Source organism: Perognathus longimembris, chromosome 28 (assembly GCF_023159225.1).
Source record: "Perognathus longimembris pacificus isolate PPM17 chromosome 28, ASM2315922v1, whole genome shotgun sequence".
Taxonomy (NCBI): Eukaryota; Metazoa; Chordata; class Mammalia; order Rodentia; family Heteromyidae; genus Perognathus; species Perognathus longimembris.
This window is the reverse complement of record NC_063188.1, coordinates 57,139,023-57,165,501: the sequence shown is the minus strand read 5'-3', so window position 1 is coordinate 57,165,501 and position 26,479 is coordinate 57,139,023. Positions and strand designations below refer to the sequence as shown.

At 41.3% G+C, this 26,479-nt stretch overlaps 1 protein-coding gene across 1 annotated transcript; it reads left to right on the top strand.

Moving 5' to 3' along the window:
• The first annotated feature begins 515 nt into the window (after nucleotides 1–515).
• Nucleotides 516–3,347, top strand: Magee1 (MAGE family member E1). Its single transcript, XM_048335363.1, has one exon. The coding sequence runs from the start codon at nucleotides 516–518 to the stop codon at nucleotides 3,345–3,347; it is 2,832 nt and encodes a 943-aa protein (XP_048191320.1).
• Nucleotides 3,348–26,479: the final 23,132 nt, after the last annotated feature.

The window sequence follows — 26,479 nt, the reverse complement described above, 5'->3', positions numbered from 1 at the left end:
AGCTACTAAATTTGAGAATTTTATTTATTGATTGATTGATTTTTTTTGGTACCTGTCACTTTGTGTGGAAGCCTTCTAATAGGTACTCTGAGAAGTCGGTATTATTTCCTCTTTGTTCTCTACCCATCTGCTGCAAGCTCCTTGTCTCTCATACCACCGTCCCCCCTCCAGCCAGTGCGCAGCTTTTGGTGCAGAATCACCACGTCCACTTTTGCACACCCAAGGGAGGGGCTGGGCTGGGCGGTGTCGCGTTGTCGCAGAGCCAGACTGCGCCTGCGCGGACTGCGGCAGAAGGCGGGGTGTGAGATGCGAGTATACTGACACTAGGCATTCGCTGTTGGCCAGTCCTAACCTTCCTTTTTCTCCATCGCCTCTCATTTCGGCTCCAGTTAGTTGCTTAGAGCTTTGTTTCTGGCGGCTAACGGCAGTGCTGTGCTGAGGCAGCTACACAAGTCCTCTTTCTGCTAGATCGCGGGCCTGTTGGTGTCTGCTGCTCCTCGCCGGTCGACAGGACCATGTCGCTGGTAAGCCAGAATTCACGCCGCCGCCGCCGCCGCTGTGCAAAGGCCACTGCGCAGAACGGCAGGTGGGGTGAAACGCAGGCCCCTAACGCCCCCGAACTCCCTGCTGCCGTGACGGGCCCAGACGTTCCCCAGGGTCCCAACGAGCCTCAGATACTCCAGGGTTTCAACGCCTCTGAGGGCCCTGGCACCTCGGTGCCGCCCACCTCTGGGGAAGGCCCGAGCACCTCTGTGCCGTTCCCTGCCACCGAGGGCTCCGGCGCATCTGGGCAGTTCACCACCTCCGAGGGGCCAAATACCTCCGAGCTGCCCATACCCAGTGAGCTCCCAAACATCTCCGGGCCTCCTACGGTTTCTGAGGGGTTGAACGGCGCCATGTCAATCACCGCCTCCCAGGGCCCTCGCTCCTTGGTGCCGCCCGCTGCCTTGGACGGCCCCATAGCCCAGGAGCATCCCACTGTTCGTGAGGAGCTGAACACCTCCGAGCTGCCCCTGTCTGAAGAGGGCCTGAGCACCTCCGTGCCGCCCCCCTCTGGTGAAGTTCCCAGCACCTCCGTGTTGCCCACTGATTCCGAGGGACCAGGCACCAGCGTGCCTCCTCCTCCCTCCGGTGACCGCCCGAGCTGCTCTGAGCCTGCCACCCTTGGTGAGGGCCTGAACACTTCTGAGGCGCTCCCCGAAGCGGAGGGTCTGGGCATCAATGCGCCGCCCTCCTCCCAAGAGAGCCCCCGCTCCTCCATGCCTTCCACCCCTGGTGAAGGCCTAAGCATCTCCATGCTGTCCACCGACTCCCAGGGACCCGGCATCAGTGTGCCGCCCCCTTCCGGTGAGGACCCCAGCACCACTGGGCTTCCCACCGCCTCTGAGGGAGCGAGCGCCTTGGTGCAGCCCCCCTCCAGTGAGGGTCGAAGCATTTCCATGCCGCCCACGGGGGGTGAGGGACTGGGCACCTGTGCCCTGCCTTCTGGTTGTGAAAGTCGGGGCATCTGTGTGCTGCGCATCCCCCATGACTGCCTGATCTCGTCGGTGACACCCCCCTCTGGTGAGGGTCCCAGCGCCTTCTTGCTGCCCGCCGATTGTGAGGTACTGGACACCTGTGCACTGCATCCCTGTGGTGAAGGCCGGCACAACTATGTGTCTCACATCCCTGAGGAAGTCCCATGCACTTCCCGGATGCCCACTGCTGCTGAGGACCCCAGCATTTCAGGGATGCCCACTGCCTGTGAAAACCCCGATACATTGTTGAGCTTGAGTGCTATGGGCCCGAACTCCTCCAAGGCAAGCCCTCGTATGAACAGGATCTCCAACGGTGCAGAAGGCCCTCTGGGGTTCCAGGTCCTGAGAGACCGTGAGAATTCCAACTGCATCACCATTATGGGTCTCGGTACAGGCCAGGTCGTCCTTACGTTAAAGCCCCAGGATCCTATGGAACACAATGTAGCTGAGTTGTTGCAGTTTCTGTTGGTGAAGGATCAGAGCAAGTATCCAATCAGGGAATCGGAAATGAGGGAATTTATTGCTAAAGAATGTCGCAGTCAGTTCCCTGAGATCCTCAGACAAGCAGCAGACCGCTTGGAGTGCATTTTTAGGTTTGAACTGAAGGAGCTTGACCCTGAGGAGTGCACCTACCTCTTGCTCAATAAGCTAGGACCTGTACCTTTTGATGGGTTAGAGGATCGCCCAAATGGGCCAAAGATGGGCCTCCTGATGTTGATCTTAGGACAAATACTCCTAAATGGCAACCAGGCCAAGGAGGCTGAGATTTGGGAAATGCTCTGGCGGCTGGGGGTGCAGCGTGAGAGGAGGCTTTCCATTTTTGGGAACCCAAAGAGACTTCTGTCTGTAGAGTTTGTATGGCAGCGTTACTTGGACTACAGGCCAATCACTGACTGTTCACCAGTGGAGTATGAGTTTTTCTGGGGCCCACGATCCCATGTAGAGACCACCAAGATGAAAATTCTGAAGTTCATGGCTAAGATCTATAACAAAGATCCTAGAGACTGGCCAGAGCAATACCATGAGGCTCTGGAAGAAGAAGCTATCAGAGCTGCCGGTGGTGATTGGCCAGCTGTCCATCACTATAGGAGGCCCTATTTTGAGGAAGCTGCTGCAGAGATAGCAATTCATGATGCAGACATTTCTGGCTATTCCTCAAAATATGCTCCACATACCTGGCCAGAGACACGGTTGGAGAGCAAGTCAAGGAAGCTAGTGCAACTATTTCTGCTTATGGATGCGACTAAGCTGCCCATACCAAAGAAAGGAATTCTGTACTATATTGGCCGAGAATGCAGCAAAGTGTTTCCTGATCTTCTGAATCGTGCTGCGCGCACCCTGAACCATGTGTATGGGACAGAGCTAGTGGTACTTGATCCTAGGAATCACTCCTATACTCTGTACAACCGAAGGGAAATGGAGGATACTGAAGAGATCATGGACAGTCCAAACAGGCCTGGCAACAACTTCTTGATGCAAGTTCTCAGCTTCATCTTCATCATGGGCAACCATGCTAGAGAGTCTGCAGTGTGGGCCTTTCTGAGGGGCTTGGGGGTTCAAAGTGGAAGAAAGCATGCGATAACCTGTAGGTATTTGAGTCAGCGCTACATAGACAGTTTACGGGTTCCTGATAGTGATCCAGTGCAATATGATTTTGTATGGGGCCCTAGAGCCCGATTGGAAACCTCCAAGATGAAAGCCCTGCGGTATGTGGCCAGAATCCATCGAAAGGATCCACAGGAGTGGCCAGAACAGTACAGAGAGGCACTAGAAGATGAGGCCAACAGAGCTGATGCTGCGCATCGGCAATTCCTGGTTCACAACTTCTAATAGAGGGAGGTGTGGCCATCAGAGAGGCCTTGCAAAGCTGGGCTTAGTGCCCTGGGTCTTATGTATTAGGGTGGGGGGGGATATATTGTATTTGATACTTGTGTTCCAGTTTCACTTACGTCTTTTCATATTTAGTTGTTGTTCAGTATCTTGAAAACTTTCAATTGTTTTAGTATACTGTCCAGTAAGGTAAATGTGATTGACCACTTGCTGTCTCTGTTGTATTTTGGTATGGATTTTTATTGTGTTATAAAATGTGTTGGTAATATTTTCATCTTGTTGCATTATCTGGAAGATAATATATAGCATATAGCTATAGATATACGCTTTTCTGTGGAAGCTTGAAAAACTTCATCAGTAAAATGGTCTACCTATCCTCAGATGTGAAACAAACCAGAAAATATAAGAACAATCCAAAAAGCACTCTAAGTTGTTGTGGCCGGCTTCCCTTTTTGTCTGCTATTGTGTAAAGTGTACTGATGTTTATCTGTATTTGCTTTGCTGTGAAAAATAAAACTAATAAATCAAGCATAATATTAATTAAATTACTTTTGTGCAATTAAAATTCTGTGCATTCTGGTGACATAGGTATTATAAAATACAGCAATTACTCTACAACTCAGGGACTGAGGAAGGTGTAGGGGAGATTATTTAAGCTAGCAATTTTATTATGTTGTGTTAAGTGCTATAAGACATTAAGCAGAGTATTCCCCACTGAGCTTAGCGGAGACATCTTATCTAATTCCTGGAGTGTTCAAAGTGGAGAACATGATATGAGTGGGGATAGAGAGCAGATTGGGCCCTTGATACAATCATGAGGTAATTTGATTTAACCTGGATTTCAATCTTTATGAGTGCTGGGAGGAAATGAAATCAAAGGTTGAAGGGTAAGGAGTTTTGCATGCCACAAACTCTCCGATTAAGAGAGGTAAGTCAGCTTTTCATAAGTTATACTGTGATTTAAACATAAATCCCACAGATTCAGCTGGTACAACAAAAAGTTTAGTTCATTTTATGTTTTTCGTGTGATTCTTTTTATATTGTGTTCATTTAGGTAACCAGTTTAAAGGAGTAGCACATGCCAGGAAATCCATTGGATCAGAGATAAAAGAACCATAGTGGAATTAAAGCCTCTGCTCAGACATATTGTAGTCATAATCCATTGGCAAAAGCAAGTCATGTGGCCAGGCTTTCTGTCAATGGGGTGATAAGTATAAGATTCTCATAGGGAGGGAATGTAGGAATGGACCTACTAGAAGAACAGCATAGATTTTGAACAAAAAGTTCAATCTACCATCTGAGAGTTTTGCTTTGATTATGAGTGAGATGCAACATGAAGGATTTTGGAATAGTTGTTTCCAGAATGGTACATAAGCAAGTCTCTTTATGGGTTATTTGACTTTAAAATCATGAGAACTAGCTTGATCACAGAAATAGACTTGATCAATGTGCATCAGCATTTAGAATCTCCTACAGAGGATTTTCATGCCCCCCTCCCCCTCTTGCTGGTCCTGGGGCTTGAACTCTGGGCCTGGGCACTGTCCTGGTGCTCTTTTTTTTGTTCAAGGCTAAAACTGTACCACTTGAGCCACAGAACCACTTCAGGCTTTCTCTGTGATTAACTGGAGATAACAGTCTCACGGACTTTCCTGCCTGGGCTGGCTTCGAACCATGACTTTCAGATCTCAACCTCCTGAGTGGCTACAATTACAGGTATGAGCCACTGGCACCCAGCATATGCTTTTCTCTTAAAAGTGACCATTTTGGATACAGAAAAGGATTTCTTTTGTATCAGTCCTGGGGCTTGAACTCAGGGGCTAGGTGTTATCCTTGATAACACCTATTTTGCCCAAGGCTAGTGCTCTACCACTTGAGCCACAGCTCCACTTCTGGCTTTTGTGGTGCTTAAATGGAAATAAGAGTCTCCTGAACTTTCCTGCCTGGGCTGTCTTGGAACCACAGTCCTCAGATCTCAGCTTCCTGAATAGTTAGGATTACAGGTGTGAGCCACCAGCGCCCCCTAGCTAGAAAATGTTCAATTAAATATTTAATAATAAATCCTGAAAGTCTCATAAACAGAAATATTTTACTTCATTATCTGAGCAATGTGTTTAAAAGGTGATAACATATTATGTGTACATATAATACAAGAACCGTTTACATTTACATTCTCCTAAGGGCTAATCAACTTTCCGTTACTGCAACAAAATACAACTTCAAGAGGAAAAGTTTTGTTTAGCTCACCATTTTGGAGGGTTTGCTTTTGGGACTACAGAGAGGCAGAGTGAATGAGAAATAAAGAGACCAAGGACTCAAATGTTTTGTGTTTGTTAATCTGTGTGCTGGTTCTGAGGCTTAAACTTAGGGTCTGGAGATACTGTTCCTGAGCTTTTGTGCTTAAGACTAACACTTTTAACAGCTCCAATTGGGGGGGAGGGCGCATTGGTGGTTAATTGGAGATAAGAATCTCCCAGACTTCCCTGGATGGCTTCCAACCACAATCCTCAGATCTCAGCCTTCTGAGTAGCAAGGCTTATAGGTGTGAGCTACCAGTGCCTGGCCCACAGTGTTCTTTGAGAGAATGTCCCCTAGTGCATCCTTGTACTCCCCACATTTTAAACCTCCAGAACTGCCATGTGACATTTCAGATTCAAACTATAGTATTATAGCTGTTTTATTTTTTTGTTATTGTTGTTTTGCCAGTCCTGCGGCTTGAACTCAGGGCCTGAGCACTGTCCCTGGCTTCTTTTTGCTCAAAGCTAGCACTCTACCACTTGAGCCACAGTGCTACTTCTGGCTTTTTCTATATATGTGGTGCTGAGGAATAGAACCCAAGGGTTCATATATACAAGGCAAGCACTCTATCACTAGGCCATATTCTCAGCCCCCTGTTTTCTGTTTTGATGCACAACTGTGTCTCTGTATAGAAATAGTAACAATGCTCAAGTAAGGTTGACTGTGCTGGTAACACAAACTCAATCTTTGGAAATAATGACTCAAGATGTTTTAATAGCAAATGCATTTATCAAATCAAACACATTCAGTCAGATACATAAAAGTAAAATCACATGGTAACAATTAGAATGCAAATAATGCTCATGAACAGTCTTCATGTTAATGAAGATGACAAATTATTAAAATTATCTTTTAAACACATGGTCAGTTATTCTAAATGCAAATATCAAAACAAATTACTAGAAAATGAATAAGCACATCTTGGTATTTTCTTTCTTCTCTTGAAGGAAACATATCCCTAAATGAAACAATTAACTAAAAAGCCATTACCAATGAGAGCTAGATGTTAAGTGGTAGAACAGTTGCCTAACATGAAATAGGCCCCAGCTTTTATTCTCAGCAATGTAAAATAAGAAAGCAAACAAAATGACAACAGGAAAGAAATTTCCTTTCCCCCCCCTTTTTCATGAAGGTACAATTGAGTAACATGCTAAATTTGTTTTTAAGTACAATCAGTATATCTACCATATGACCGTTATATATTATACTTTATATTGTTATAAATATTGTATTTGGAATGTGTAATTATAATGTATACACTTGCAATATTACATGCATATGTTAAACATACAAGTAGAATGAGGTTTTATGGTTACTCTACGAACTAATCACAGAGGTATTTTGTCATAGCAATACAAACAGAGAACTGGTAAGAATATTTTTCAGGTTCAGCTATTTTATTAAGTTGTACATTTTGATGGTTTTCATCTTGACATGTTAATTGCGTGTGTATAATGGACCTCCATCCTGTTTATCCTCCCAATGCCCTCTCAGCTCCCTTCTTCCTCCTTCAGTCAATGCCCTCCTTCCTCTTCTCAAATAATACTCTTTCCACTGAAAGGGATTCACTTCAGGGCAACAAATAGTTCTAGATGATTGGTATTGCATTGACATACTAAAGTGAACAGTTCTAGAAACTTGTTTCAAACCATTTATTTATAAAAATCAAAGACATTTGCTGTGCTATTGCTTGATTCTTATGCACCTCTGTTCAAAAAGTTTAGTTTCATGGGAGCTGGGGAGCTAGTGGCTCATACCTGTAATTCTAGCTACTTAGAAGGCTGAGATATGAGGATCATGGTTCAAAGCCAGCCCAGGCAGGAAAAATCCATGATACCTTTATCTCCAATTAACCATCAGGAAACCAGAAGTGGCACTGTGGCTCAAAGTGGTAAAGTGCAACTCTTGAACAAAAGAGAGCTCAAGGTCCGTGCCCAAGCCCTGAGTTCAAGCTCCAGGACATACACAGAACAAAACATAGTTTCAAGAGTGCATGTACTCAATAGAGGTCATTGTCTCATGATCACATAAATACATGTTAGGTAAAATGTGTCTCAGACATTCTGAGAAAAACAAAAGTAATTTGACAGGCTCCAGAGTCCAAACTTTGTACTTCAAATGTCAAAATATATGTCCCTATACTGAAATCCTCTCTTATTCCACTGATTTCTCCATTGGTCTATTTGTATATGTAGTATGCATTAATATGAGCTCCTGGCATATTCACTTATTTATTTATTTATTTATTTATTTGGCCAGTCCTGGGCCTTGGACTCAGGGCCTGAGCACTGTCCCTGGCTGCTTTTTTGCTCAAGGCTAGCACTCTGCCACGAGCAACAGCACCACTTCTGGCCGTTTTCTATATATGTGATGCTGGGGAATGGAACCCAGGGCTTCATGTATACGAGGCAAGCACTCTTGCTACTAGGCCATATTCCCAGCCCCATATTCACTTTTAAATCTGTTCCTTCTATAAATCTATATATCTTTATCTTAATAAATTCTTATTTTATTTTATTTTTTTTAAATTTTCAAACTGATGTACAGAGAGGTTACAGTTTCATACATTATGCATTGGATACATTTCTTTTACTGTTTGTTGCCTCCTCCCTCATTTCCCCCTCCCCCTTACCCTTTCCCCCCCAAGAGTTGTTCAGTTCATTTACACCAAACAGTTTTGCAAGTATTGCTTTTGTAGTTGTTTGTCTTTTTTTACCCTGTGTCTCTCAATTTTGGTATTCCCTTTCAATTTCCTACTTCTAATACCAGTATACACGGTTTCCAATGTACTCAGATAAGATACAGAGATAGTGCAGGTACAACCACAGGAAGGGGATAAAAGAAGATCATCAATAATAGAAGCTATCTTAATAAATTCTTACATTTTCTCAGTGTGAAAGTTTGAATTCATACTTGACTGCTTTTTCATTTCAAGGTTATTTAGGAAATTAAGTACGTCAGCACATTGTGATGGTCTACCATGAAAATTGAATCCAGAATCTGATAATTTCTCATCAACTTCAGCATTACTATTGTGATTGTATCTCCCCTGGATTATTGCAGCAGGCTCAGCATTTGTTTCCCTGAGTCTGACTTTGCTGTTCTTGATTTATCACCAGCATAATATCCAGATGGATTTTTAAAGAATATATATAATATCTAGATGTGACTTCAATCCCCTTCAAAGTTTTATTTTGACACCTTAGCCATATACTCTAGCCCATAATTCCTTTTCTAACTTCATCTCTTATTACAGTCCCATCCCTCATACTTTTCTTTAGTCTGCTTCTTGAGCAAGTCAGACAGGTTTGCTGTTTTTGTGAATATTGCTTATATCTTTGCTAAAAATATACTTCTTAGGATTGTCTATATGAAATTATAACCTCTCTCTTAGATTTTTTATTTCTAGCACATATTGTTATGAAGCATGTAATTTGAAGAACCAATATTTGTTTTTTTATATTCTGTATAGTTTGCTATCTAGTTCATTCATGTCAGTTATTTATTATTTACATTTTCTACTTCTATTTGGTCTTAATTTTCCTTTTATCCAGTTTCTGGGGATTGAAGCATGCTACTGATTTTCAACCTGTCTTCTTCAATACATGTACTGAGAGATAACTTTCTCTCTGTCACTGCTTTCTGCAGTATCCCATGAGGTTATGCATTGCTTCTTCCTTTTTTAAGTTTAAAATTAGTTCTCATTAATGTAAATTGAAAATATAAATATGCATAAACTGACATGTGGAAATGAAACCCCTGTGTACAACTACTTAAAGATAATAATACAAAAATATAAACATATATAATTATGAATATATAACATTTTATGAACACATATTACTTCCTTGTGGGATATGTTCAAGTATTTAATAAGAAAATATATCTGTCATACTGAATTGAAAAGGTACCTACTCTCTTGAAAATTCTTTTTATTAGCATATATTAATTGTACCAAAGTGAAGAGTTTCATAATGATATTCCTATACACACATGCATTTAGTACACTTGGGTCATATTCACTATCTCTATTGTTTCTTGTTCTTTCTTCACAACTCCACCCTTGTTTTTCAACTTTCTTGCAATTTTTTTGCCAGTTTTGGGGCTTGAACTCAGGTCCTGGGCACTGTGCCTGAGCCTCTGTGCTCAAGGCTAGCGCTCTACCACCTGAGCTATAGCACTAGTTCTGGCTTTTTCTGGAGTAGTTTATTGGAGATAAGAGTCTCACAGACTTTCCTGTCTGGGCTGGCTTTGAACCACGATCCAATTGTCAGATCTCAGCCTTCTGATTAGGTAGGATTACAGGCATGAGCCATTGGCACCTGGCCCTTTCTTGCATTTTTTTTTGTCTTTTTTTTTCCAGTCCTGGGGCTTGGCCATTGTCCCTGGCTTTTTTTTGCTCAAGGCTAGTACTCTACCACTTGAGCCACAGTGCCGCTTCTAGCTTTTTCTGTATATGTGGTGCTGAGTAATCGAACCCAGGGCTTCATGCATGCTAGGCAAGCACTCTACCGCTAGGCCATATTTCCAGCCCCTTTCATGCAATTTTTAACATGGGTTTATTATGATGTTTTAAAACAGGTATACAAGTATTTCAATCATATTCTCCCTTCACTCTATTTCCCTCCCACCTCCTGCTGGCTTCAGTCCCTCCTCCACGAATTATTCTCTTTTATGTTCTTATCTTTTTTTTTCCAGATCTAGATTCTGCACATGAGAAAATATGCAGCATGGGCCTGTCTTATTTCACTTAACATGATGATCTTGGTTTCATTCATTTTCCTGGAAATTACATAATTCCATTCTTCCTTATAATTGAATAATACTCAATGTTTTATTTAGCTATTTAATTGCTGATGGGCACCTAGGCAGATTCTATAACTTAGTTATTGTGAATAGTGCTACAGTAAATATAGGTAAGACCTCTGTTCTTTCTATTTTTATTATTTTATTTTGAAGCAGTATCCATTTCTACTATAAGGTGTTTCACTGTGATATTTCCATATATGCACACAGTGTACTTTGAGCAAATTTACTTCCTCCATCTGATAAAGTGGACCAAAAAGAAAAATTTTAATTGGCAAGTAACTCATACGTATTATAGTGTACTAAATGATGTTTTGATATACATTGTGGAATGGCTGGGTCAAGCTATTGAACATACATATTATCTCACATAAGGCTATACTTTGAATCTGTCCCTCAAAGTTCATATATTGGAACTTAATCCCCTAGTTTTTATGTAGATTGTAAGTGGAGATGGGGTCTTTAGGCAGTATTTAAGATTACAGAAGTCATTATGGTGGAACTCCCATTATAGAATTAATGGTTTAATAAGAAGAGGAAGAAAAATTTGAGCTTACATGCTTCCTCCCTCTCATTGTGTACAGCAAGAAGGCCCTCACCAAATGCCAACAGGTTGGTATTGAACTTCCCAGCCTAAGTCAGAAAACTGATCCCAGGAATTAGAGCTGAAAATATCTGAAAATGAGAATCAGGTTTAACCTTGGCAATGGGACTTCTAAGATAGTTGTGGTCAGAATGTTGTTAGAAATATGCACGATAGCACATGTTTTTTTTTGCTTCAGTGGACAGCACATATACTAGAATTGGAACAATACAGAGAAGATTACCATGACTTCTAGTGAAACCTTCAGTATTTTTCTGAAGAGCATGTTTAAAAAACACTTAGAAAAATAAATACCACATGTTTTCTCTTATATGCAGAAGACAGATCTAAAGAAAAAAGAGGATATTAACATAAAAAAGGACTATGGGGAAATCCAGCACAAGGTGGGAAGAGGAAAGAATTTGATAGTGCATGTATGAAAAGGTTACAGAGAAACCCTTTAAAATTGTAAAAAAATAAATAAAATATTGAAAAAATAAAAATAAAAAAATAAAGTACTTCATGTCTGTAATCCTAGCTACTCAGGAAGCTGAGATCAGAGGATCATGATTTGAAGCTAGCCCAAGCAGAAGTCCATGAGACTCTTATCGCCAATTAACCACCAAAAAGCTGGAAGTGAAGCTATTGCTCAAGTGGTAGAGCAAAACAAAACAAAACCTCAGAGACAGTGTCCAGGCCCTGAGTTCAAGCCCCATGACTGACAATAAAAAAGAAAATGAGAGTAAGATCCTAATCCTAAGATATTTCAAAGATCTTAGAACTTCTCCTCTCATCTTAGGTCCAGAGAGATCTCTGCAGTATGGTTTGGGGATGGAATGAGTCCTGGTAGTCTTCACTCGGTTCAATGACCACTTACTTCCTGCGTCTGCTCCCTGGATTCCAGTAAAGCACTCCTTACCTACCCCCGCCAAGGTTCAGGAGGTCTTAAATGTGGCTCAGGCTGATACTCTGAGCAGGCAGACTGCAAACCTTGGCAACATTCCCATGGTGACATCCTTCACCTACATTTCAATAGATTCCCTAGGAGCCCAGGAAGAAACCTCCCACAGAAACAGAGTCATTACAAAATCCTCACTAGTACACACTTCCTTGTGGAATCAAGTGAGTACACCAGTACTGGGACTTGAACTCAGAGCCTGGGCACTGTCCCTGAGCTATTATGTTCAAGGCTAGCAATCTACCACGTGAGTCACAGCTCTACTTCTTCTGGCTTTTTGGTTGTTTATTAGAGATAAGAGTTTCACTAATTTTCTTGCCCACGGCTGACTTCAAATCATGATCCTCAAATCTTTTTTTCTTTTTCAGGCTTTCTTTATTTTTTTTTTTCAAATTTTTATTATCAAACTGATGTACAGAAAGGTTACAGTTTCATACGTTAGGCACTGGATACATTTCTTGTACTGTTTGTTACCTTGTCCCTCATACTCCCCTCCCTCCTCCCCCTTTCCCTCCCCCCCCACGGAGGTGTTCAGTTCACTTACAGCAAACAGTTTTGCAAGTATTGCTTTTGTAGTTGTTTGTCTTTTTTTACCCTGTGTCTCTCAAATTTGGTGTTTCCTTTCAATTTCCTACTTCCAATACCAGTATACACGGTTTCCAATATACTCAGATAAGATTACAGAGATAGTGTAGGTACAACCACAGGAAGGTGATACAAGAACATCATCAATAATAGAAGCTACAGATACACATAGGATGTTGAAAGTAGTTACAACTGTTTCCATAACATGGAGTTCATTTCACTTAGCATCATCTTATGTGTTCATAAGGGTATAGCTATTGGGCCTTGTGATGCTCTGGTATGACTTGCCTAAACCTGTACTAATTATTCCCAATAAGGGAGACCATAGAGTCCATGTTTCTTTGGGTCTGGCTCACTTCACTTAGTATAACTTTTTCCAAGTCCTTCCATTTCCTTACAAATGGAACAATGTCATTCTTTCTGATAGAGGCATAAAATTCCATTGTGTATATGTACCACATTTTCCTGATCCATTCGTCTACTGAGGGGCATCTGGGCTGGTTCCAGATTCTCGCTATGACAAATTGTGCTGCAATGGACATTGTTGTGCTGGTGGCATTACTGTGATTTTTTTTGTGGGCTTTTGGATAGATACCCAAAAGTGGGGCTCCTGGGTCATAGGGGAGTTCTATATTTAGCCTTCTGAGGAATCTCCATACTGCTTGCCAGAGTGACTGAACCAGTTTACATTCCCATCAACAATGAAGTAGGGTTCCCTTTTGGCCACATCCCCTCCAACAATTGTTATTGTTAGTTTTCTTGATATAGGACATTCTTACTGGGGTGAGATGGAATCTCAATGTTGTTTTGATTTGCATTTCTTTTATGGCCAGTGATGTAGAGCATTTTTTCATATGTCTCTTGGCCATTCTCATTTCCTCATCAGAGAAGTCTCTTTGTAAGTCTTTAGCCCACTTGATGAGGGGGCTATTGGTTCTTTGCGGTTTTGTTTTGGAAAAAGGCAATTTTTTTAGTTCTGCATATATTTTAGAGATGAGCCCTTTGTCTGTTGAATGTCCGGTAAAGATCTTCTCCCAGTCTGTGGGCTTTCTGTTTATCTTGCGAGCTATGTCCTTTGCCGTGCAGAAGCTCTGCAGTTTGATGCAGTCCCATTTGTCCAACCTTTCTTTGATTTGTAGCCTTTCTGGGTCTTTGTTAAGGAAGTTCTGTCCTGCGCCAAGGAGCCCAAGTGTTTCTCCTACGCCTTCCTTTTAGTGTTTTCAGGGTGTCTGTTTTGATTTCAAGGTCTTTAATCCATTTGGAATTGATTTTGGTGCAGGGTGATATATAAGGATCTAGTTTTAGTTTGTTGCATGTGTTGAGCCAGTTTTGCCAGCACCACTTGTTGAAGAGGCTATCTTTCTTCCATACTATTGTTTTAGCTTCTTTATCAAAGATTAAGTAGGCGTAGTTCTGTGGGTTCATTTCTGGGTCTTCAATTCTGTTCCATTGGTCTTCAGGCCTGTTCCAGTGCCAATACCAAGCTGTTTTTATTACTATAGCTTTATAATACAGCTTGAAGTTTGGTATTGTAATTCCTCCAGCACTGTTCTTTCTGCTTAGGAGTGTTTTTGCTATTCTAGGTCTTTTATTGTTCCATATGAATTTCTGGATTGCTTCCTCTATTTCATTAAATAATGGTGTTGGGATATTAATGGGTATTGCATTGAAGTTGTAGATAGCCTTTGGCAATATTGCCATTTTGATATTAATCCTCCCAATCCAGGAGCATGGGAGGTCTTTCCATTTCCGTAGTTCTGACTTAATTTCGTTTTTCAAGCTTTTAAAGTTCTCCTCAAAGAGGTCTTTCACTTCTTTGGCTTCCTTAAATTACTGAGTTGCTGTTTCTCCAGTTTGTTGATGTATGTACTCAGAGATATAAATTTTCCTCTGAGTACTGCCTTTGCTGGGTCCCAAAGGAGCTGGTACTTTGTGTCCTCAACTTGGTTGAAGTCCATAAACATTTGAATTTCCGTTTTAATTTCTTCAATGACCCTCTGATGGTTCAGCAGTGTGTTGTTTAGTCTCCATGAAGTGTAGGATTTTCTGTGGTGGCTGTTTGAGTTGAGCTCTAATTTTATTCCATTGTGGTCTGAGAGAATGCAGGGAATGATTTTGATACTTCTGAATTTGTACAGATTTTCTTTGTGCCCTAAGATGTGATCTATTTTGGAGAATGTTCCATGTGCTGCGGAGAAGAATGTGTATTCTGTTGTTGCTGGGTGGAATATTCTGTAGATGTCGGTTAATTCTAGTTGGTCTATGTAATTATTAAGATTTGTGGTTTCTTTGTTCAGTTTTTGGCATGTTGATCTGTCCAGAGGTGACAGTGGAGTGTTAAAGTCCCCAGCTATCAATGTGTTTGGGTCTATGAGTGTTTTTAGAGTCAGTAGTGTTTGTTTGATGAAGTTGGGTGCTCCTGTATTTGGTGTGTAGATATTTAGGATGGTTATATCTTCCTGTAGGAGAGATCCCTTTACTAGTATGTAGTAGCCTTCTTTGTCTCTTCTTACCTTTTTAAATTTGAAGTCAATTTTGTCTGATACTAGGATTGCAACTCCAGCCTGCTTATGGGGGCCATTTGCTTGATAGATTTGATTCCAGCCTTTCACTTTTAGAAGATGTTTACTTTTGCTGGATAGATGTGTCTCTTGGAGGCAGCAGAAAGATGGATCTTGATTTTTGATCCAACTTATGAGCCTATGTCGTTTGATTGGAGAATTAAGTTCATTAATGTTGAGAGTTAGAATTGAGAGATGATCGTTTGTTCCTTTCATTATCACTACCTTGTTTAAAGCGGTGTCATCGCATTTCTTGATCTGATGTTTACCATTTAGGGTTCATTTCTCTGTCTGTATTGGGATCTTGATTATTTTTCCTGTGTGGTACATCTTTGAGGATTTTCTGTAAAGCTGGTTTGGTGGAGATATATTTTTTCAGTTTTTCCTTACTGTGGAAGACTTTTATTTGACCTTCGGCTATGAATGAGAGTTTGGCTGGGTACAGAATTCTTGGTTGGTAGTTATTTTTATTTAGTGTTTGGTATACTTCATTCCAGGCTCTCCTTGCTTTCATGGTCTCTGCTGAGAAGTCTGGGGTAATTCTGATTGCTTTTCCTTTATATGTGATTGTTTTCTTCTCCCTAACATCTTTAAGGATTCTTTCATCGTACTCTACTGATCCTGTTTTGATCACAATGTGTCGGTGGGATGTCCTATTCTGGTCTTGTTGGTTTGGGGTTCTAAATGATTCTTGTATCTGTATAGGCCTTTCCTTCTGGATATTTGGGAAGTTCTCAGCTAATATTTTGTTAAATAGGTTGCCTATCCCATTAACTTCTTTCTCCAAGTTTTCCTCAATACCTATTATTCTTAAATTGGGCTTCCTGATCGTGTCTTGAATCTCCTGTAGCGATCTGTTTTGTTGATTGGACTGGATTTGTATTGATTTTTGATCTTCCTCCATAGAATTTAAGGAATCTTCAGCTCCTGAGATTCGATCCTTTGCTTCAGTTAGTCGGGACTGTAGGCTAGCTACTTGATTTCGAATCTCTTTTCCTTCTGACTGGTCTTTCCTGATGATTTCCATGTCCTTTCTTAGGTCTTCTATGGACTTCTTTACTTCATTAACTTCATTACTTTGGTTTTGATTGTTGTCTCTCAGATCTTTAAGCTGGGTAGCTATCTTTTCATTTGACTCTTGAAGTTCATTTATCTTTCTATTTGTGGATGCCATGAAATTCTCCATTAATTTTTGCTCTGCCTCCTCATGCTCTAGAATAATTGACTGAAGAGATTCAAACTTTTCATTTATCATGTTTATCAGTAGACTTTGTAGAGCATTTTGGGAGTTCTCTTCTATGTTTTTGATTGACTGCTCTGCTTCCTGCTTGTTTTGAGTGGGGGATAAGACTTCATTGTTTGCCATCTGTCTTGTGTTTCTTCTGCCCATTTGAATTGGGAATGCCAGTCTACCAGCACCTGTGAGCACCGTTTAAGGCCCAAAGCAGCTCTTACCAAGCATTGTTGTGTAAATCTTACAAGTTCACAATTATGTACAGATACCCTGTATACCTGTCTATAAAATTAGATTTGGTGTTCCTAAAGAATACAATTTCAATATAAACCGATCCTGGGCCTTGTATTCAGTAGTTACTTATTTACTGTTACAACCCTATACGCAATTCTTGTTTTTATATTAAGTTCTTTTAGGACTGACTTTCTCTATGAACCCCTTTGATTAACTCAGATTAAGCTGGGATACCCTCTATCCAATAACCAGGAGTCAATGGAACCTGGTGGTCCAGGCAGTAAGTCAGGAGGGTAAGTTGGAGATAGTAAAGAGAATAGAGTAAAATGTATTGGGGGGGGGGTGGTGGTGATTTTGGTTTAGTTTCAGTGACGTGGAAATGTGGAGAAGAGTAGAATCAGTAGAAAGAACAAGGTTAAAATGACAGACAATGGAGAGTTAGCAGAAAAGAGTGGAGGTGTTATTCATAGGAAAGTAATTTTTAACGAAAGAGAATGCAAAGAGAGAAATAAAGTAAAAATACTGGAAGACAGATACACTAAACAGAGAAAAATTATTTAAAAAATAAGAAAAAATAAATAAAAAGGGGAAAAAACAGAGAAGGAACAACACAAACAAACAAACAAACAAACAAAAAAACTTGATAAAACAAACCGGTAAAAATGGAAAACAAACAAACTAATAAAAAACAAACAAAAAAACCCCACAACCAACGATGTTTCAGATGTGAAAAAATTAAAAAGAAATTTTTTTAACAGCTGTTGCTTGTTTTTTTTATTATAAAACTGATGTACAGAGAGGTTACAGTTTCATACGTTAGGCATTGGATACATTTCTTGTACTGTTTGTTACCTTGTCCCTCATACCCCCCTCCCCCCTCCCCCTTTCCCCCCCTGAGGTGTTCATTTCACTTACACCAAACAGTTTTGCAAGTATTGCTTTTGTTGTTGTTTCTCTTATTTTACCCTTTGTCTCTCAATTTTGGTATTCCCTTTGAATTTCCTAATTCTAATTCCAGTACACACTGTTTCCCATACACTCAGATAAGATTACAGAGATAGTGTAGATACAATCACAAGAAGGTGATACACGAACATCATCAATAGTAGAAACTACAGATACACATGGGATGTTGAAAGTAGTTACAACTGTGATATAACAATCATTTCCATAAAATGGAGCTCATTTCACTTAGCATCATCTTATGTGATCATAAGGGTATAGCTATTGGGCTCTTGTGATCCTCTGCTGTGACTTGCCTAAACCTGTGCTAATTATTTCCAATAAGGGAGACCATAGAGTACATGTTTCTTTGGGTCTGGCTCACTTCACTTAGTGTAATTTTTTCCAAGTCCTTCCATTTCCTTACAAATGGGGCAATGTCATTCTTTCTGATAGAGGCATAAAATTCCATTGTGTATATGTACCACATTTTCCTGATCCATTCGTCTACGGAGGGGCATCTGGGTTGGCTCCAGATTCTCACTATGACAAATTGCGCTGCAATGAACATTGTTGTGCTGGTGGCTTTACTGTGATTTTGTTTGTGGTTTTTTTGATAAATACCCAAAAGTAGGGTTGCTGGGTCATAGGGGAGTTCTACATTTAGCCTTCTGAGGAATCTCCATACTGCTTACCAGAGTGGCTGAACCAGTTTACATTCCCATCAACAATGAAGTAGGGTTCCCTTTTGGCCACATCCCCTCCAACAACTGTTATTGTTAGTTTTCTTGATATATGACATTCTTACTGGGGTGAGATGGAATCTCAGTGTTGTTTTGATTTGCATTTCCTTTATGGCCAGTGATGTAGAGCACTTTTTCATATGTCTCTTGGCCATTCTCATTTCCTCATCAGAGAAGTCTCTTTGTAGGTCTTTAGCCCTGCTAAAATTTTTTTTAAAAAAGTTTAAAAAATGTTTGAAAAGAAAAAAAAATGGAGTCCTCCTTGTTTGGGTAGTCTTTCCCCAGTCTCTGGTTTCCTTGCAATGGTCAGCAGTCTATTTTCCTGATTGGCTGGTTTGACTTGATTTCAGTTTGCAAGGGGTGGATCTGTTCTGACCCTTTTCCCCTGTTGGTGCAATCCTGGGTCTCTGAGGTTCGCACAGCTTGCAGGTGGGCCTTGTCGTCGTCTGTAGATGGGGACGTGAACAGTCTCAGGAACTGTGGCTCCTCTGTCTGCTGTGGGGCCGCTGCCTTTGATGCCTGGCTTTGAATAGCCTGTGGACTCAGCAGGGCGGGGCGCCTCTGGCCAGTTTTGCTTGGCTGAGAGTTGCTTGCCTGGGGAGGCGGCCTCCTTGGCGGAGGTGGCTATGGAATGCAGCTCCGTTTTGGGCTGGGAATTGGGCTTCCTCTGTGACGGGACCGTTTAGCTGTCCCAGGAACTGTTTGTTCCTCCGTCTGGTGTTTCCGTGCTGCCGGTAGCTGATCGCAGCTGTTGCTTTAAATTTAGAAAATCCAGCGGGCAGGACGGGGAACCTCTGGCTAAGCCCCTGCCCAGGACTCGCCTCCCACCAGGGTACAGGGCGTTCTCCTGGGCTGAGTTGGCTCTCACTGTTCAGTCCCTCCTGCCCTTTTCAAAGATGGCTACTTTGACCTCGCTTTCCCCAGGCCCACTTTAGTTCCAATCTGGTCTGACCCTATGCCAGTGTCAAAGATGACGCTTTGCTCTGTTGGTGGGGGAATGGCTGCCTTCCAGAAGCTGCTCTGTGGGCGTGAGTGAGAATATCTTTCGTGGGGTACTCACGCTTTCTCTGCGATTTCAGCCCGTCCGTGCTCAGCTGCCGTCTGGAGTATTTCTCGTTGGTCTACACTGTGTGCTTTAGCTGCGTGGAGTGCGGGTTTTTGTGCTGGGTGCTGTGCAGGCGCCGGCACTGGCGCGGTGGCGGGGCGCCGCCTGGAGCTCAAATCTCTGTTTTCAGACCAGCAAAGTCAATTTTTCCTTCCTGGCCAGAATCCCTGTACTGTTATAACTTACTTTGGCTGTCTTTCTAGGAGTAAAAGTTTCTATGGGGTGAGAAAACTGCGATGTCGGAGGGAGCTCAGCTAGGGCTTTGCTTCTCCTCCGCCGTCTTCCAGGAAGTGATCCTCAAATCTTAGCCTCTTGAGTAGCTAGGAGTTCAGGCGTGAACCACTGGCACCTGGCGTTAGTCACTCTGGAGACTTGTCACTAGTACAAGACTTCAGCGAGCCACTGGGCTGCACTCTGGTCCTTGAAATGTCAGAACTGTAGGAATGCTACTTAGCAAAGCTCGCCAGAGAGAACTGCAAGACTAGACTGTGAGTTTCTGATGGGGAGGGAACCCAGACAGGCCACAAGACTGAGGCTGCCTGAGGCCTTGGGGGCCCACTCCACACTCCAGTGTGCCTCCAAGGCAGGATGTATAGTTACAGAATATAATTCTGGAGCTTAAGACTTAACATTGTTTTCCCAACTGGATTCAGAACTTACTTAGTATTTTTGCTTGCCTCTCCCTTTTCAAATCAAATAATCTAGCCTATGCCTGTGTGTATATTGTCGTTGAGAAGATGCTAATGTGCTTAATGAATCTGTTTAATTTCACAGGCTCACAGCTCAAGAAAATGTGCTTTTGGCACTGGGATTGAGTGAACGTATTTTGCATTGAGAAGGATATGAATTTGGGGGGCTTTTGTTGTACCTCCCTTCCTTCTCTTCCCCTCCGCTCCTCTCCTCACCCCTCTTTTCCTCTCTTTACTATCTTGTCTCTTTCTTCCCTGGCTACCATGAAGTGAGCAGTTTTGGTCTAGCACATGCTTCATAGCAAAAGGAACATGGACAGAAATCTCTGAAACTGTGAACCAAAATAACTTCTCTCCTTAAAACTTTTTCTCAGTTACTTGTCACAACAGAAAACTAACACATACCCTTTCCCAATCTTTGGCAACCATAATCATACTGTTTATATGAGTCTAACTTTTCTACAAATGACATTTTAGTGAGAATATGTAGTATTTGTCTGTACCTGGTTTATTTCACCAAATATTGTCCAGGTTTATCTATGTTATTGAAATGACAAGGTTTCTTCTTCTATTGGTGGTGGTACTGGGACTTGAATTCAGAGCCTAACACTTGATAGGCAGATGCTTTTATCATTTGAGCCACTCTGTCAGAGTGTTGTGTTAGCTATTTTCAATATAGTCATACTTTATACCCAGGCCAACCTGAACTGCGATCCTCCTATTTGTGCTTCCTCACATTATTCATTGGGATGATAACTGTGTGCCACTAAACCTTGTCATGCAAGTATAGATGTGCATACACATATACACACAATTCTAAATCCCTCTTTAAGTGGACACCCAGGTTTACTTCATATCTTGGCAGTTGTGCTACAATGAACATGAAAGTGCTGATAACTCTGACATATTGACTGAAAATGCTTTGAATATATACACATCAGTGGACTTGCTGGATCATGTGAGATTTTTATTTTTTAATGTTTTTGCTATCTTTTCTTTGACTTTTTATTCAATGTTGTTTGTTTAATTGATACATGATAATCATTAATATTTTTCGAGTGCCATGTATGTTTTTGAATATATGTATACATTGCGTTGTGCTTAGCTCAGGCTAAACATATCATCTCCTGATATTTACCATTTTTATGAGGTAAGCACTCTTGCCACTAGGCCATATTTCCAGCCCACTTACCATTTTTAATGCGAAACCATTTATTCTAGCTTTTTGAAATGTACTATACACAGTCATGGTCTTTGACACACTGATTTAATTTCTTTTGGTTATATGTACAGAAGTGGGATTGTTGGATCACATCGTAGCTCTATTTTTAATTTTTTTGTGGTGCTACTATACTGTTTTCTATAACAGTTCTACTGATGAACAGAAAAAGTTTGCTAGGTTGTGCTTTCCACCACATCCTAGCCAGTACTTATTATCTTTAGCCCTTTTGGTAATAATCATTCCTTCTGGAGTGATGTGCATCTCATTGTGCTTTATTTTTCTTTCCTCCTCCCTCCCCTTTTCTTCTTCTTCTTCTTCTTCTTCTTCTTCTTCTTCTTCTTCTTCTTCTTCTTCTTCTTCTTCTTCTTCTTCTTCTCCTCCTCCTCCTTCTTCTTCTCCTCCTTCTTCTTCTTTCTTCTCCTCTTCCCCCTCATCCTCCCCCCCCTCCTCCTCCCCCTCCTCCTCCTCCCCCTCCTCCTCCTCCCCCTCCTCCTCCTCCCCCTCCTCCTCCTCCCCCTCCTTCTCCTCCTCTCCCTCCTTATTCTCCTCTTCTTCCTCTTTCTGTACTAAAGCTCAAACTCAGGGCCTGGGCGCTATCCTAAGGTTTTTCACTCGAGAATGGTCCTTTAGCACTCAAGCCACAACACCACTTCTGGCTTTGTGGTAGTTAATAAGAGATAAGATTCTCATGGTTTTTTTTTATTTGTTTATTAATTGAACACAATTTTTTTTACAAGGTGTTGTGCAAAAAGGGTACAGTTACATAGTAGGGCAGTGTGTACATTTCTTGTGATATCTTACGTCCTGTTTTTCTATCCCTTCTCTAGGTCAGGTAGACATATATACAATATACAATGTATCAAGAACATATACAGTATTCACAGACTTGGTCTCTACTGTCTCTCCATCTCCCTTTGTTAACAGTCATATATCAGGGAGATCATACCCCTTTGTTTTCTGTGTTCTAGGCTTGTCTTGCTCAACATTATTTGTTCGAGTTCTGACCATTTCCCTGCAAATAACAATATTTCACCATTCCTAATCGCTATGTAGTATTCCATGGTCTATAAGTACCATATTTTTTGGATCCATTCGTCTGTGGAGGGGCATCTGGGTTGTTTCCATATTTTGGCTATTGTGAATTGTGCCGCGATAAACATGGAAGTACAAATGTCTTTTTGATATCTTGGGGTTTGCTGTTTAGGATAGATGCCTAGGAGTGGTATGGCTGGGTCATAGGGTAGGTCTATATTGAGCTTTTTGAGAATCCTCCATACTGTTCTCCAAAGTGGTTGTACTAATTTGCACTTCCACCAACAATGGAGAAGGATTCCTCTTTCCCCACACCCCCTCCAGCATTTGTTGTTGCATGAGTTCAGAGTATAGGCCATTCTAACTGGGGTGAGGTGGTATCTCAGGGTTGTTTTTATTTGCATTTCCTTTACCACCAGGGATGTTGAGCATTTCCTCATGTGTTTCTTTGCCATTTTTATATCTTCTCTTGTGAAGTCTCTCTTTAGCTCCTTTGCCAATTTCCTAATAGGTTTATTGGGCTTGGAGAGGCTTAGTTTTTTGAGTTCTCTGTAGATGACCGATATCAGGCCTTTGTCTGTTGCTGTGCTGGTAAATATCCTTTCCCATATCGTTGGCTGTCTTTCTATTTTGGTGGCTATGACCTTAGATGTGCAGAAACTTTTTAATTTGTAGTAGTCCCATTTGTCGAGTCTTTCTCCTATTTTTTGTGCCCCTGGGACTCTATTCAGGAAGTTCCTTCCTGTGCCTATAAGTTCTAGCATCTTTCCTACTCTTTCCTTCAGTAGTTTCAAGGATTCAGGTCTGATATTGAGGTCCTTGATCCATTTTGAGTTGATCTTGGTGCATGGTGATAGGCTTGGGTCTACTTTGAGTTTTCTGCATATGGCTGCCCAGTTCTCCCAGCACCAGTAGTTGAAGAGGCTATGTTTATTCCATTGTATGTCTTTAGCTCCTTTGTCGAATATCAGTTGGCTGTAAGAGTGCGCTTTTATTTCTGGGTCTTCAATTCTAATCCATTGGTCTTCCAGTCTGTTTTTATACCAATACCATGCTGTTTTTGTTATGATGGCCTTGTAGTAGAGCTTGAAGTATTGTGATACCTCCTACACTGCTTTTTTTGCCTAGAATTGCTTTGGCTATTCTAGGTTTTTTGCTGTTCCATATGAATTTATGGATTGGTTTCTTTATTTCAGTGAAGAATGTGGCTGGGATTTTGAGAGGTATTGCATTGAATTTGTATACCAATTTGGGCAATATGGCCATTTTCACTATATTGATTCTGCCTACCCATGAGCATGGGAGGTCTTTCCATCTCCTTGTGTCTTCTTTGATTTCCCTTATTAGATTTTTATAATTTTCATTAAATAGGTCCATCACATCCTTGGTTAAGTTGATCCCTAGGTACTTTATTCTTTTTTTGGCTACTGTAAATGGAATTGTTTCCATAATTTCCTTTTCTGTTTGTATATTGCTGGTGTACAGAAAAGCTGCTGACTTTTGTGGATTGATTTTGTATCCTGCTACTTTGCCAAATTGGTTTATTAGGTGTAGGAGTTTGGGGACTGAGTTTTTTGGGTCCTTCAGATATAAGATCATGTCGTCTGCGAATAGGGATAACTTGATTTCTTCCTTGCCGATGTGGATCCCTTTGATGTCCTCCTCTTGCCTTATTGCTATGGCTAGGGATTCCAGCACTATGTTAAAAAGAAGTGGGGAGAGTGGGCATCCTTGTCTTGTTCCTGAGTTTAGGGAGAATGATTTAAGTTTCTCTCCATTTAATATGATATTAGCAGTTCGTCTGTTGTATATGGCTTTTATTGTTTTGAGGAATGTTCCATCTATTCCTGTTCTCTCCAAAGCTTTTAATAGGAATGGATGTTGTATTTTGTCAAAGGCTTTTTGGGCATCGACTGAGATAACAATGTAATTCTTAATTTTAGATCTGTTTATGTGGTGAATTACGTTGATTGATTTACGGATGTTGAACCATCCTTGTAACTGTGGGATGAAGCCTACTTGGTCATGATGTATGATTTTCTTGATCAGTTTCTGGATCCTGTTAGCTAATATTTTATTAAGGAGCTTTGCGTCTGTGTTCATTAGTGATATTGGTCTGTAGTTCTCTATTTTTGTTGGGTCTTTGCCTGGTTTGGGGATGAGTATGATATTGGCTTCGTAGAATGAGTTTGGGATTTCTCCCTCTGTTTCTATTTTACTGAAGAGTTTGAGGAGTATTGGTATTAGCTCATCACTAAAGGTTTTGTAGAATTCGTTGGTGAATCCATCTGGGCCTGGGCTTTTCTTTTTTTTTTTTTTTTTTGGCCAGTCCTGGGCCTTGGACTCAGGGCCTGAGCACTGTCCCTGGCTTCTTCCCGCTCAAGGCTAGCACTCTGCCACTTGAGCCACAGCGCCGCTTCTGGCCGTTTTCTGTATATGTGGTGCTGGGGAATCGAACCTAGGGCCTCGTGTATCCGAGGCAGGCACTCTTGCCACTAGGCTATATCCCCAGCCCCGGGCCTGGGCTTTTCTTTGTTGGGTGGTTCTTGATTACCTCCTGTATCTCGCTGTAAGTTATTGGTTTATTTAGTTGATTTATTTCTTCTTGGTTCTGTTTGGGCAGTTTATACTTCTCTAAGAATTGATCCATTTCTGTAAAATTATTGTTTTTTCCTGAGTAGAGGTTTTGGAAATAGCTCCTTATGATTGTTTGAATATCGTGTGTACTTGTAATTTTTCCGGTGAAGTCCTTGATTTTACGTATATGAGTCTCTTCTCTTCTTTTATTTTTTGTAAGTCTTGCAAGGGGTCTGTCAGTTTTGTTTATTTTCTCAAAGAACCAGCTTTTAGTCTTATTTATTTGTTGAATGGTCTTTCTATTTTCAATCAGATTTATCTCCTCTTTAATCTTTGTGATCTCTCCCCTCCTAGTCGTTTTAGATTCTGTCATTTCTTTTTTTTTTTTTTTTTTACTTAATAGTATACAGTGAGGATTACTTTATATCTATCTATGTAGAACCACCGAATTCTTTTTTTTTTTTTGCCAGTCCTGGGCCTTGGACTCAGGGCCTGAGCACTGTCCCTGGCTTCTCTTTGCTCAAGGCTAGCACTCTGCCACTTGAGGCACAGCGCCACTTCTGGACATTTTCTATATATGTGGTGCTGGGGAATCGAACCCAGGGCTTCATGTATACGAGTCAAGCACTCTTGCCACTAGGCCATATTCCCAGCCCAGATTCTGTCATTTCTTGTTTCTCCAGTTGTTTTAGTTTCATCGTGAGGTTATTCACCTGCTCTGCTTCCATTCTTTTAATGTGAGTGCTGAGGGCAATGATCTTGCCCCTCAGTACTGCCTTAGCTGTGTATTTGCTGAGGTTTTTTGTGTGGGCTATGACGTGGTCTATTTTGGAATATGATCCATGGGCTGCTGAAAAGAAGGTGTATTGGGTCTCTGTAGGGTGGAAGATTCTGTATAGGTCTGTCAGATCCATTTGGGAAATGGTGTTACTTAGGTCCTCAGCTCCCTTGCTAATCCTCTGGATGTTGGATCTGTCTCTTGGACAGAGTGGGGTGTTAAGGTCACCCCCTATGTTTGTGTTTGTGTCTATCTTGTTCTGTAATTCTGTGAGAATTTGCTTGACATATATAGGGCCTCTTTTGTTCAGTGAGTATATATTTATCACCATGATGTCTTAATTCTGGATTTGTCCTTGTATTAATATGTAGTGTTCTTCTTTGTCTTTTTGAGTTGATTTTTATGCAAAGTCCAGCTCGTCTGAGATCAGGATGGCTACACCTGCCATTTTGGTAAGTGCATTTGCTTGGTAGATCTTGCTCCATCCTTTCATTCGGAGCCTGTTTTTGTCCCTTGTTGTAAGGGATGTCAACTTTTTGTTTGCGAATCCATTCTGCCAGTCTGCTCCTCTTTATTAGAGAGTTTAAACCATTTATATTTAAAGAGATCAAGGATATGGGTGTTTTTTCTCCTTCCATTTACTTGTTGGGCTGTTTTTTCCTCTTTTTTTTTTTTTGTCTTTAGTGAGCTGTTTTTTTCTGTTGGATTTTGGCTATTGTAGTTTCTTTCTGATTCTGTCTGTGTGTCTTGTACGATCTCTGTTGGGTGGGGGTCCCCTCTTAGAATTT

What these genes read in the sequence shown, in the direction of transcription:
- Magee1 (XM_048335363.1), top strand. Translation starts at nt 516, where the DNA reads ATGTCGCTGGTAAGCCAGAATTCACGCCGCCGCCGCCGCCGCTGTGCA.